The sequence below is a fragment of the Chanos chanos genome, chromosome 8, assembly GCF_902362185.1.
Source record: "Chanos chanos chromosome 8, fChaCha1.1, whole genome shotgun sequence".
Taxonomy (NCBI): domain Eukaryota; kingdom Metazoa; phylum Chordata; class Actinopteri; order Gonorynchiformes; family Chanidae; genus Chanos; species Chanos chanos.
Window position 1 is genome coordinate 32,071,212 of NC_044502.1, and position 13,902 is coordinate 32,085,113.

Here is a 13,902-nt window from a genome sequence, read left to right on the forward strand (position 1 = left end):
ATGCAGGATTTTAAATATAGTGTCCACTTGTTGCCTGCAAGAACAGAAACATTTTTTGCAACAATAGGTGATTTCTCAGACTGATTGGCCTGCTGTTGGTAGGATGTGAGTGTGCTGCAGTCTGACCAGTTTTTGTCCTGGGTAATAAAATGATCATCCCAAAATTTGGTCCAAAATATTGCATGAGAGAGAGAGTAAGAGTGAGTGAGAGAGAGAGACAGACAGAGAGAGAGAATGGGAGAGAGAGAGAAAGAGAATGGGAGAGAGAGACAGGGGAAAACAACACCTTTATTGGCATCACTAAGGAAACGAAACTGACAAGACTTCCTTTGACGTAAGGAAAAATCAAAAGTCCTAAAATATCCAGCACCCTTCTCCTCCAGCCTCTCTAACCTCTAACTTTCTGTACTGTAAGCGAGTGACTCAACCTAAACACAGGTTCTCTGAGCTGATATTATTTCCATGGGGAAAGACAGCGAAAAACATCAGTCTGTTTCTTTCAGAAGCCGAGTCAGCTATAATGCCAAATCACATTTCAAAGCCTCTCAGTGTCCTGCTTTTGCCTTTGCTCCATAAAGCGGTGATTCAACATGGTGCATTTTACATTAAAGATTATTGACCACATCAGGAGATCATATATCAAGGGTGAACACCCCCCCCTTCAATTAATATCTTTTTATCATGGCAAAATCTGTATTCTCATCATCGCCACTTAACTGGCATTTGTGTGTGTATATATTGCAATCACCACAGACTTGATCAGTCACTTGATGTTATGCACTGAACAGGCAAAATGCAAGGCACTTGCAGAACAGTGTTTACTTGACTGCCATAATTAAGTTCGTTGCCATACTATTCAATAAGCACTGCAATATCAGATACAGCAGGATGGTCTGATTAAATCTAGAGGGAAAAGAGCTGTAATGTCAGTGAGCATTCATTGAACAGTGTAACCCACATGTACGTAACAAACCATAGAGCTGGATCAGCACATATAAAAGAGCTTAAGCATACACAGCGAAGATTAGTGCAGCGCCAAAAACAAACAACAAAGAAATACAAGCGAGGGAAGTGGCAACCTCAACAAAAACCATGGCATGGTGAAATACACTGTTAGAATACTGCCATTTATTAAGCACTTTCTTCTCCTGTTTTTAATCCACAGTGGAGGCAGGATAAAAAAATATGGTTCAATTAATATGCAGCACTTTTAATTTTCTTAATTCTGAACTGATTCTCCATGAGTTATAACAGTGACATCTTGTTAACAAACAGACCTGGTTTCAGACATTTTTTTTAAAATCCAGGACTCCACACCTATAGGTGGCAACAGTGTATCTATAAACCATTATCAGATGTATAGATGTATTTTGAGCTTAAAAATTTTGGCAAAGATAAGAAATCAGAAAAAGCCATATGAATTGGACCACACAGCAAAATGCCCATGCTTGTGAACGGCCAGCCTCCAAACATCATGCACAAAAGTTAACACCATGAGTGGTTCTTCACATTTGTGAATACTTGTTGTACAGGCTTTCTTCTCCCATTATAAACCAAAACTCGATTATCTTCTGCTTCAGACTGTTTCTCGCACATAGTCTAGCAAAATGCTATAGTGAAATGTGCTCTTTAGTACCCAGTTGAATGAAGCTGGCTATTCTGTGCTGCCAACGGCTCGACTTGGTCTCATGAAACACACGTCAAATACTGATGTGTGGACAAACATTCTCTCAGTTCTCTGTGACATCTCAGTTATCCTTTTCATTTTCTACATGATCTTGCCTATGTCGTTTCGTTAAAAAACACTACAAACACTACAAGGTTGTTTAGAAAAAACTTAAGGTTTGGGTTGTGGTTAAGGATATTAAATTCTTACCTTTCCAAATAACCAATTAGTAATATTTCATATGACTATGACATGAACGTTACTTATATGTCAAATATTATCATTGTTCATGGGATTAGATGTAACGTTTGGGGTAGATTACAGCTCCCCTGAAACCTCCTTTCACCCAGCCTGTCTAGACAGTATATTTGCTATGGGCACAGACACACAGTGGAGAGGTAAATGGGTTCATATGAAGCATCGCGTCTCTCTCCCCCCCCCTCCCCCTCTCGCTCAACTTCCCTCTCTCTGTCTCTCATCCTGTCTCTCAGTTTTGTGTTCTGCACCCTGATTTGATGGCATTGAGTCGGCTCTGCATTGTAATAGGGTAAACAGAATTAAATATCAGGGTGAACTTGGCAAGGGTCTACATACCCGATATAGCAGGCAGAAAGAATGAGCACGAGAAAGAAGGTGGATGACTTCTCACACTAGTGTTCATTACAGTGTGGACATGTATTTTAAAAAACTGTGCTCTGATCAGTTGTACCTTCTGTCGGTGTCAAACTTCATGAGCAAAAATACGAGGCAATGATCTGCAAGATCTTTAGTTAAAGCCTGACTTAATTTGTCTCAGACAGACAAGTGCATATAATGGTAGAATAAGACTCAGCAATTTTGGGATAACAAGAATGAATATGACTGCTTTAGAATCATAGGGATTCAGAAATCAATTATCAATACATGAATTAGTAAGCCAATCCTAAAAAGCAGCAAATCAAAAAACAAAAGAAAGTCAGCTAGGAAAAGTACACTATGTACCAACACCACTCATCAGCCTCAGGGTTGAGTAGCAGCAGTCTTAAGGAATACGGCAGAATGACAGTTAATTCCATATACGTAGTACTGTCTCAGCACACGATGTATGCACCCAGTCACATCAAACTAGCAGTAAGAAGGAGGGAGAACGGGGGCACGTCGAAAAACATAGTATCAAGACAGATAGCAAAAGCGAGTGAGGAAGGGTGAGAAAGGAGGAAAGCAAGGGTTAGAAAGAGAGATGGAGAAGCATAAAGCCTCAGTCTGGCCTGTGTCCAGTAAGGGTGTTTTCAAATGCACATCATAATCCAGAATCATGGTGTGAGTTAAATATATATGTGTCTACATAAGTGCAGAAAGGAATCCCACAAAAACACAGCCCTCTCTGTTTCTTCACCACACATACACACACACACACATTCTCTCTGTCTTGCTCTCTCTATCATACACAGTAAGTGTCATCTTGTTAACACTACTGTATGTAAGCTGTCATCTCCCTGGCTCCTCTATACATCTATTTTGCTCACTAATGTAAAGAGATACACAATAGTTGACATACATGCCTGAGTCATTCACTCAAAAAACAAACATCACTGGGCCTTTCATTTACTAATGCTTTCTGAGCAAACTTCATGACATCTTAATTCACAGATTTAGCATCATGGATTTCTTTATACTCTGTTATCCATCTGTTTAATAATGTGTGAAACCTAACAGAGAGCACAGTAAGGACATATAATACAGGACTAGATTATAGTCATCAACCATAAAACTCCCACTTACGCAATAAAAAAGGCTTCATTTTGGTTGTGCAAACAGTGAACACGGTGAAATATGTAAAGTCAAATGTTAGGCTAGTTTGTGTTTTTAAAGACGTATTTTGTGTGAGTTCTTCAAGTGCTTCATTCATAAGTCTTTGACACACATGATAAAATGAGACCTGCACCTATACAGAGTAAAAGAAAGATTCATAAAGCAGGTGTGCATGTGCGAGAAATATTACAGTGAAGTCTCAGGAAGGTCCTACCTTTAACATCTTTCCTGCTGCTCTGGTGGACTCTTAGCTCCTCTGACTTGAAGAAGTCAATACTAGCGTAGGAGCTAGGATTCCCTAGCCCTGCTCCACCCAAACCACCAACCAACGCTCCTCCCAAGACAGAAGAGAAGAGCGGATGAGAGGCTGTTGGTCCATCCAGACCACTCTGAGGACTCTCCTTACTGGCTAAGTCAAGGTCAATGTAGTTGAGGCCTTGTTCCAAAGATGAGGATGAAGCCTGGTTAGAAGGCATAGGTGACATACCAGGATTGACACACTGAGAGTCAAGTGCTTGCCCATTGCCCCAAAGGGGACCCTCCTGTGCATGCAGCCGAGACAGAGCACCTTGGGTGTTTTCAGGGAAAAGGGAAGATGAGGAAGAAGGAGCGCGTGAAGGAGGAGTCATGAAAGTGTCCGAGCGATGCCGTCGTCTCCCTAGCAGCTCTGCACGGACGAGCCGGATACCCTGATCCAAGTCTGGGAATGCTGAGCTGGAGGATAAGTCCAGAACCTTCTCCTGGTCTATGGGGCAGGATTGGGCAGAGTACTCTGGGGTCTGGCTGGGATCGGGGCACAAGGAAGGGGCATTAGCACCCAAACCAAACACCATCTCTGTGTACTCTGTGAACGTACCTACAGGCATCTCTCCAGATGACAGGGTTGTCGTGCCACTCTTCCTGTGTCCAATGTCAGCATCTTGTGCCAACTGAGGAGCCTGGGTTAGCTCTTCCCTAGTTTTGGATGCTATGGCTGGGGTTGGGGTGAGGGTGGATGGGGAAGATGTAGGAGGGGTGAGGGAGAGAGGGGAGGGGGAATTACCCAAATCCATATTAACATATTCTGAGGAAGTGGAGATAGATGTGGAAAGTGGAGTTGAGAAACTCCGGGGCAGATTGGCAGTGCCACTCAGGCATGGTGGAGGTCGGTGTAAGGGCCTTGGATGTCCATGTACTACAGAGTGCCCACGCTCTATCTCCTTCCCCTCTCCAATCTGCCCACTGCAACTGCCATGGTAAACTATGCTAACATACTCCCCAGGGCTCTGAGATGCCGAGGCCATCAGGGTCTCCCTCACCCTCGGCAGAGTGTTGGCTTTAGACATGTCCACGTATAGGCTGGAGGGTCTGCCCTTCCTCTGCTGCACTTGACCCTGTGTCTGGGCTACTGGGCTACATCTCTGCTGGTGAAGGGCATGGCCCAAGTCTTTGGGGTGCATAGACCCTGCCCTGTGTCCCTTGCTCAATCTGGCAGTCCTACTTCCTCCCCCCGCTGGAAGAGACAATGGTCTGTCCTCTAGACTCTCACTACTGGTTGAGCTAGATGAGAAAGAAGAGGAGGAAAGAGAGAGTTGGCAGCTTTCACCCTCCCCCATACTAGGGTAACCTTCATGCCCAGTCCGGCTTCCATCACCACCCTCATTTCCCTCTACACATCCACCTTCTGTTCTCTTCCCTTGGCCCAGGTCATCCTCAAAGCGGGTGGCAAGAGCAGTGTGTTTGTAGGAGCGTGGTAAGGAGAAATAGGAGTACATCATTTTAGGCTGTAGTGGGTGCTGTTCAGGGTGTGATGGAGGTGTGCTACAGGCAGAGCGGGCACTGACAGGAGACATGTTCATGTAGTCACTGCTGGTCCGACTCTCCATGCTGCCCCTGCTTCCCCACATGCACCCGCCCATTGCATGGAGATCTGGGGAACAACTGCTGTTGGGTGACATCATCATGTATCCATCAATGGCAGGAAGGCGGATGTGCTGTGGTGGTGATACGCTGTTGTTGGGAGTCATGGCCATGTACTCATCCCCCCCTGTTGAAACCGCATTTGAAACTGCAACTGGCAGTGCCAGTGAGGTGGGTGGAACAGTAACTCCAGGTAACATGGACATGTACCCACTATCTCTTGCAGCATCTCCCCTAATACTATCATTCCTCTCAACTGTAACGCCCACCTGCCCCACTGATGTCACTGCAGAGCCCCCTGAGGTAAGAGAATCCTTGCAAGCGTTGCGGGACATCACAGCATATTCTTTATCTTCCTCCTCTCCATCTCTGCGATGCAAGGGAGTACGTTCTTGTGCAGATGAAGGAGGCAGTGAGGCACGTTTGCTGAGCAACCTGCGCTCAACCTCACTCTCTCGGCTGGAGGAGCGCCGGAGCACCCTGCGTCCATACTTATGATGGTGAGATCCGTCCCTCTGTCCCATGAGGGCATATCTGGGGGTGCTCTCCCCAACTGCAGCTGTAAGACCAGCTGTCAAGAAAGAATGCTCCCCAGGGCTGGAGCCACATTCATCTGAGGAGCCATAATCACTTGGCGAGCCAGAAACAGAGACCCTCTGTGGGACACGGGTGTAGGTGCAGATTGGCATTGCTCCAACTACAGCACCACCTAAGCCACACTCAGACCCATGGCCAGAACTGGAGGATAGGCTTGGGGCAGGAGAGGGAGTGGGGTTAGGGGTGTACCGGGCCAGGCTGAGGGTGATCTTGGCTGGGGTGGGAGCTCGCGTGGGTTTAGGCCGTAGAGTGGGGGTGTTGGAGCAAGAAGAGCCATTGAAGCTTGGACTGGTGCTGAGTGCTGTGCCTCGCAGTGCCCCACTCCCTCCATCTTCTGTCCTAGCCCCAATGCTAGCTGTTCGTGATCTGGAGAAGCCTTGACGGGTTGTGGGGGATGTATTGGTGCTGTTGAATCCTCCAGCTCCAGGAGTCTCAGTGCGAGCACGTCTAGAGAAACCCACCTGAGATGGTGGCAGATTTGGGTGGTGTCGTCGAGATGGCACACTGATAGGGTTGGAGGTGGTGCCTCCACTACCAGAGGCACCCACAGACTGAGACTTGGTCCGCTGGCGGAACTCCTCACTCAGAGCCTTCATGGCTTCCAGCAGAGTCTCATGCATGTTCTGAGCCACCACTGAATCCTCCACTTGCATCCAGAATTCTCCAGGCCCCGTCATGGCTGAGCGACCCACCTCAATGAAAAAAAAGTTTTCGGAATGTCCACAGCGCCTCACATTCATCAATTGTAGCACAACAGCTGCAACATCTGAATTGAGCTTGACGAAGTTTACTGTCTTGTCTGTCAAACAGAGTCGGTAGATGCCCACTAGGTTTCTGGCCTGACCAAGACCTTTGGGCCAAACCTTCACCTGCCAGACCTCTTTAAAGGCAGGACCAGGGGAGGGCAACCCACCCTCCCCACCACTACTACAGTCATCAGGAGTCCTACCTAGAGAGGGAGGGGGTGAAAACAATATTTAGTGCGCACATTGCCTCTAAAATTTAACAATTTAAATCACTTCAAAAGCTTGAAGTGACCTGTCTTCAGCTAGTGGGGGGCACAAATTATGGTCAAGTATATATCATACAATATTCTATAGTCTTCTGTTTGGTCAGATTTCAAACTGGAGGAAATTTATTTAATTACGCATGATAGAAAAGGTGCAAAAATGTAAACTGTATGATGCAAAATCCTGAGTATTCTTCTTGTCTGTTAATATTCTTAACATGAATACAGGAATAATACGACACATAAAGCAACAAATCAATCAGATGCACGGTTATAAGACTGTGAAATACTATTTTGAAACGCAAGGGCTGACAGTGAGGTAGTACTTTGACGTCAGAATTATCATTTTCACAATGTATTTTATACCGTTATTCGAGAGGTTGTCCATATTTGGTTACACTATCGCTTGTAGTAGTAAGAAACCTGACTATACCCGCTAGATCCGCATGCCAAGGCTATTCACGGATAACACCATAAGAAACGGAATTTAGAGATGGAACAACGCACGAGAACATTTTCCAGCGGGGCGATCATTTAAAGGAAATTCATTCATCTATTACTCTATTTAATCCCGCGCCTAGTTCCTCTGATAGCAGGGTGGGGGACCTTGGAAATAGCTGAAACACAGGAGATCCAACAAGATTCCCACTGCCCTGTGAGAATACACGACCGCTGCGGCTCCCTTCCCCGGCAGCAGCGCTATAGCACAGAAATGTAGGTTACAAGCACAACTTGCACAACTGTGTAGAAAAACAAAACAGACTGCCGTGTGTTCTGCAGCAGCTTTCACTGCACAATGCGCCACCCACCACTGCACGCAGTATAGTGTTCCTGGCTGCTGATGAAGGCATCAAGGCATTGCACTGTGCAGTAATTAATTAAAACACAATCACGCCCGAATTTATCTTCGCTAAATAAACAGCCGAAAAAATACCAATTTTGATTTGACATGTTAAGGACGCACGGAAAAGCAACGTGTGCGGCAGCGCTGACCCATTCAGTCAATTCAATCGTGCAGTATTTTGGCATGAGCGCAGTCACTGAATGAAAGCGCGACGGAATTAAATATTGCTAATGAACTTGAAGAAACGTTGCTGGCTCTCACCAACAGTTCATGCGAAATGGAGATGCTGGGAGATGAATTCCCATTGATGAGAAAGAGCTTATTTGTGACAGTTAATTCTAATGGGTGGACCATGCATAAGTGGGAATAAATTAGATGTTTTTTGGCTTACTTCTACTCTGTAGGTCCATCATGGCCTGATACCATTCGTTTTGGATCTCCTCAGTATCCGCAGCAATGGCAAAGCTCTCCCCACGCGTGTATAACACAACCATGTACTTGTTTTTCGAATCTGCCCGCTTGTTGATGTTGAAGCAAGACTCCAGGTTAACTGCTTTTTTGGGCACAGGCGACTTGCTTCGGAATTTCTTTTCGTTCTCGTAATATTCAAGTCGGGCAGGGCCCCTCTCTGAAGCGGCCCGAAGAACGAAGAACCGCCGGTGTGTAGATTTCTGTTTGCGGAGATAACCGCTTTTCCGAACATCATCATAGCTTTGCTGCTCCACTCCTGCCTGACTCTCCATCGCTGTGATTCCTTAATTCTATCCCTGTACTTGCCGAAAATCTCTCATAGGCTATATTGCTCATTTGTTCATGACAGCAGCTGTGTTCGTCTTCGTCTCATCATGCACTGCCGTGACCCCAAGGAGAGTCAGTAAACTAGTACATAGTGTTTCCCCCAGATCCAGCCTGTGCGCTGCTACACGCGGTGTGCCGTTTCTGCACTACAGTACTGTGAGGCTACTATTGACTGTTTACTGTATGGATCTACCCTTCGCGCGAACGCGCGCGCGCCCTCGCCCTCACGCTCGCGCGGGCGCATGCCCTGTTCTGCCTGTTTTCCCTCTACAACCCAAAAAAAAAAAAAAAAATCTGTGTGCATACATCAGATGTACGAGGTGAGATATCAGTGCGTATGGATTCTGACAGGATACGTCGTGTGCTGAAGCAGGAGTTAATACATCTGTCTGTTCATTTAGACACATTGCCCAATACATGTAGGCTACTAATACATTACAGTGTTTTCCTCCATGTGTTCGGTTTGAGTCTTGAAGCTTTATGTTTATTGCTATAGAGACATGTGAAGCATCTCATGAGGACGAGGTCTAGGATTCTTTGCTGCATCAGAATCCCGTGTTCCTTCCACATCACCTGATTTAAACAGAATTCGTATTTACACATACGAAACGTCATTGCTTAAGTTATATTTTGTAAGTATGTAATCATTAAATATCGGTTTATCGTCAGGCTTTTGCCACATTTTAAAATGGGAATATCCATGGCGATTGCGATTTTGACGCAGTGGTGGTGTACAAATATTTATATGGACTGGTGGACTCGGTATTCTCATTGTTTGTTAAAAAAAAAAACACCTATATAACGAGGATGCAAAAAGTCTGATGAAAACAAAATCTGAAAAGCACATCGTAATACTTCACCACATTACACTGTGGATGTGCATGTGGCGCTCTGAATACGCCTAATTTAACCAGCGACAGTCAAGGTACTTCCTCGAGAAACTGTTGTACAGCGAGATTTACCGTTTTTTATGTTTGATGTAAGTTAATCTTACTTACATCAAAAACTTACTTGCATCATTATGACAGTTGATTTCAACTGGCTGAGATGTCTCATTTCTAATCAAGTTCTTTCCATCAATCCAGGCTCTTTACCCTATTCCATAAATTTAATGGATTACATGGATTAATCCATTTAATCAATATTAAGATTAATACATACAGGATAAATGTATGTGTCTACCTTAATATCGCCATTTGTTACGAAATTTTCACACACTACCATTGTGTAGGCTAATCATCAACAAAACATCATCATCATCATCATCATCATCTTAATAGTAGTAGTAGTAGCAGTAGTAGTACTAGTAGTGGTGGTGGTGGTGGTGTTGCTTTTCCTTCTTCTGCTTCATTTCAACATTTCTGTTGTAATATGTAGAACGTTAATGTTACCAGTAACAAAACCATCATGTAAAAGTCTCATGGGCACAGATATGAGAGGGGAATTTCTCAACAGCTCTACAATATATTAACACGACAATTAAAATGTACAATTTCAAATGTCTTCAAAGTATGTTCACTGAGAGTGAACCTTCACGAAAATATAGAAATAATATTATCATAACTCGCAATAGCTAATAATTGAGTGAGACCGTCTATTCACTATTGAGCTTTTCAGTACGATTTCCAGTTCGGGAGGGAGGGAGGTTGGACGACAGAGAGAAATGCAGCACCCGTTTTGTCCAGATATCTTGCAAAATAAAAGTCTTCACATTGGTTCGTGTCAGTTAAATAAATGAGACGACAATTGTTACTGATTACATAAATAAATACACTGTAAAAATGCAAAAAAAATTGAGATTGGTTCATATTTCTCATTTTACATGTCATGATTGCTGTGTCACGAGGGCTGCTCTTGATAATTTTAAGACATTGGACAATTCAATTTTATTTAACTCAGTTCAAATTTCTGGATTAATCTCAGCTAAATTTCTCCCTGAATACAACGATACTAAATTCTGGTAAATTAAATTAGGGATTCATTATGCAAGCAGGCTACAGTATGAGATTGTAATCTGTCTAACAAGACTACGTTGGAAAAGTGGAACGGTCCTCACTGAATATTTTTTACTCAAATTATTCATATTCCCTCTTCGAAATAAATCAGAAAAGAACATTTAAAATGCGTTCAGTATGTTTTAAATAAAAGTAAGTTCTGAGAGAGTTGAAATCTGTTCGATGGCCACTGAGGCTGCAACCGTGTTTGGAATTTTATTTTGAAAAGCATTTTCCTGTAGCCATGTTGGAAATTTGTTACTGTTGCCTGGTACTGCTTAGTATACATAGCCGTTTATTTATTACATCTTGATTAATTTGTGAGGGATACGTGTTTGAATTAACTGTAGTTCATCTTTATCCTTCATATTTAACCAAAACATCTTATTTTTAAAATCTGAAATATCAGAGATCTGTGCAAACGCATGAAATCTGAAATGTACATTGTAAACATTCGGTAGCCATCTAGCAAAGTTAAAACAGATCACCTAAATGGACCTTCAGCGATCGATTTAGGTCCTGATGCTGGCCTGCGGCGATTGCGTACTTCATTTATGGCTAGATGAGGTAATGTTTACTTAGATTTCCAAGTGACTGGGTTTATGCCAAACTATTGGTAGCGATAAGCGTTAGTGTTTAGCTAGTTAGCTTACCTTAGTGTAGTAACATTAGAAGGAAAGTAGTCAGCGAGTTAGTCAGGTAAACCAAACTGTCACTGAGATGTCAATCAATGGTAGTTCTCCGGGATCAGCGTTTGTAGCGGAGCTGCCTTTCTCATTTCAGGATGAGCTGACCGCAACTATTCAGAATGCGCTGGGCGTCGCAGTGGAGATAGCAGTGGTCGAGATCACCAAACTTGTAGGTCAAGTGTTAAAAGATGTGCGGGACCAAATGCAAGACACCTTACGGGACAACAAGTCCCTTAAGTTTCGCTTACACACGGCTGAAGCAGAACTATGTGCGGTGCGAGGCAGACTGGAGGAACAGAGTCAATCTCAAACCGTCGCCATGGGTGACCATTGCTCTACAGCAGGTCGAATTCAGCTTGTTCATCAACAGCTAAGTTCTCTCAGTGACAGTTTACAGACTGCAAGCAAAACAGCGAGGTCCGAACTCAATAACAGCATAGAGTCAAATTTTGAACAAGGGACTGATTCTACAGTCAACGTTAAACAACCTTGCAGTGCTGTTGGTGGCATAGAGAATAATACTTATTCAAGTCTGTCATTCTGTGAAATTCGAGAAGATGGACGTGTGTCCTCACAGGACATTAAACCGGATTTAATGCCAGAGTTGGACCAGCTTGATATGGTAGAGTCAAAAGGTATGTTCTGTAGGATCTTCTCCTTCATGTTTCATTGTCATTTGAAGAGATTCAAATAAGGAATTTGTAAGAAAACATAAACAAAGTTGCTGTCCCTATGCAGTAGCAAAGAAAGAAAGAAAAACCCCACACATTGATATTTGACTTTGTTTTGTTTTGTTTTTTTCATCATAACTATTTTGTTCAGATGTCACAGTGAGTTGAGTGCAACGAAAGACTAGAGTGAGTGAACTTTCTCTCTGTGAATTCTTCCTCACAGTCACAAAGAAAAATGGCAGTGTGCAGGGAGAAACTGCACAGTTTGAGCAGTCAGATTCTGTGATGACCACTGGACCTGATGCTGCAGGGCTTCAAACGGACAGGTCCCCCACACCTCAGGCTGCCTCAGTGGTTCCTGCTGTGACTGTGAAGGTGGAAGAGACTGAGCAGGGCGGTGGCCCACTGTCTGCCTCTTACATCGGGAGAGAAAATGACTTGAGTTCAGAAATCCTTTCCTTGGCTCAGTCGCGTCTGTTGGAAGACTGGAAACCTGAACCACTGCATTTGCAGAGCTGTCAGTCAAACACATTCACCCCCTCCCCCGGACTCTGTCTGGGTAAGAGTAGATCACATTCACTCATACATATGTGCGTGCACACGGTCCTTTTGTAAATGTGAATTATGTGGAAACTCTAGAAATACTCAGAATGACAAAGTGAGTTGTGCATCTTTCGTGTTTTGATTGGCTCATTTATGTTTCTTCCACAGAGTCTCCACTCTTACCTTCAGACATCCCAGATCAAGACCTCCAATCCCCCTCTGCTCCTGGCCTGTCTGTGCCCTTCTCCAAACCCTACACCTCTGGAGATATGGGGGCTTCCTCTTCCCTACCAAATCACTCCCCTCCCCAGCTATATCCTGCCCATGACTCCAGCACCTACAGCGCCCAACATGTCTGCAGGATCTGTGGCGAGACCTTTTCACAACTGGAGGATCTGCGCAAGCATCGCAGCCTCTTACACCCCAAAAACGTCAACAAGACCCCCAAGAGGAGCCTGTTCCCTCCAGGCCGGAGCCCTTACCACTGCGGCATCTGCAGGCGGGACTTCAACCGCATGGAGCACTTAAAGATCCACCAGCGCATCCATACAGGAGAGAGACCTTACGCATGCTCTGTTTGCAATGCACGCTTCCGCCACTCGTGGGCCCTCACGCGCCACTTTCGCATCCACACCGGAGAGAAGCCCTACATGTGTGGACAGTGTGGGAAAACATTCCGGAACTGTGGTGGCCTGCGTTTCCACCAGCGCTCGCATGTGGTTGGGGCCTTGGGAAGCTTAGCATGATCCTTTGTTACGTTAAAATGAAGTCCAGTCAAACATTCAGCTTTTAATAACTGCAAATGTCAAGCCAGTAATATTTTTAAGTCCAGTTACAGACTGTATTTAATTAAGTGCCTTGCTATGAGGACGTGTTCATGTTGAAACCTGAATATCTATTAGATTGGTTTTTATAATTAATGGTGTCAAAGTTCACATGTTAACTTTGTAAAGTCAAAGATTTAAAGCTGTTGATGATTCATGCTGGGGTGGGGGGTGTCAAAGTGGAATGCAAATTAGTTTCAAGATCAATATATATGGTATGAAGATGCAACCCTAAACTGTTCCGGTAAATAGCAGTGTAGCGTTCATTGTAACTGTCTTAAACGCTTGCTCAGAGCATGCTCAAGCTGACGCGCTAAATAGTAAAGTATGGCTAACAAAGCTTGATCTTGCGGTTGCAGAGGAAACAGACATACTGCTAAATGGATAGTTTTATTCACAAAAACTACCAGCAGCTGTTTGGATTAAAAAAATAACAATAATAAAACTTTTAATTCCTCTTTTAAGGCCAAATTTAGTTTTCATCATGGCTCATCAAATTTAAACGGCCAACGAGAAAGCGTTTGATAATGCTAGCGTGAGTACTTTCTCTGTGGGCAGTGGATAATAAAAACATGTG

The 13,902-nt window shown here is 44.1% G+C and overlaps 2 protein-coding genes across 2 annotated transcripts; one reads left to right on the top strand and one right to left on the bottom strand.

Moving 5' to 3' along the window:
* Positions 1-3,612: 3,612 nt before the first annotated feature.
* On the bottom strand, positions 3,613-8,549 carry LOC115819597 (insulin receptor substrate 1-B). The gene is made up of 2 exons (XM_030783102.1): positions 8,198-8,549; positions 3,613-6,902 (listed from the first exon to the last, which is right to left on the bottom strand). The coding sequence occupies exons 1-2, from the start codon at positions 8,547-8,549 to the stop codon at positions 3,613-3,615; spliced, it is 3,642 nt and encodes a 1,213-aa protein (XP_030638962.1).
* Positions 8,550-11,318: 2,769 nt separating this feature from the next.
* LOC115819598 (zinc finger protein 37) lies at positions 11,319-13,288 on the top strand. The gene is made up of 3 exons (XM_030783103.1): positions 11,319-11,922; positions 12,182-12,517; positions 12,670-13,288. Exons 1-3 carry the CDS (start codon positions 11,319-11,321, stop codon positions 13,245-13,247), a joined length of 1,518 nt encoding a protein of 505 aa, XP_030638963.1. The 3' UTR covers positions 13,248-13,288.
* The last annotated feature ends 614 nt before the right edge of the window (positions 13,289-13,902 follow it).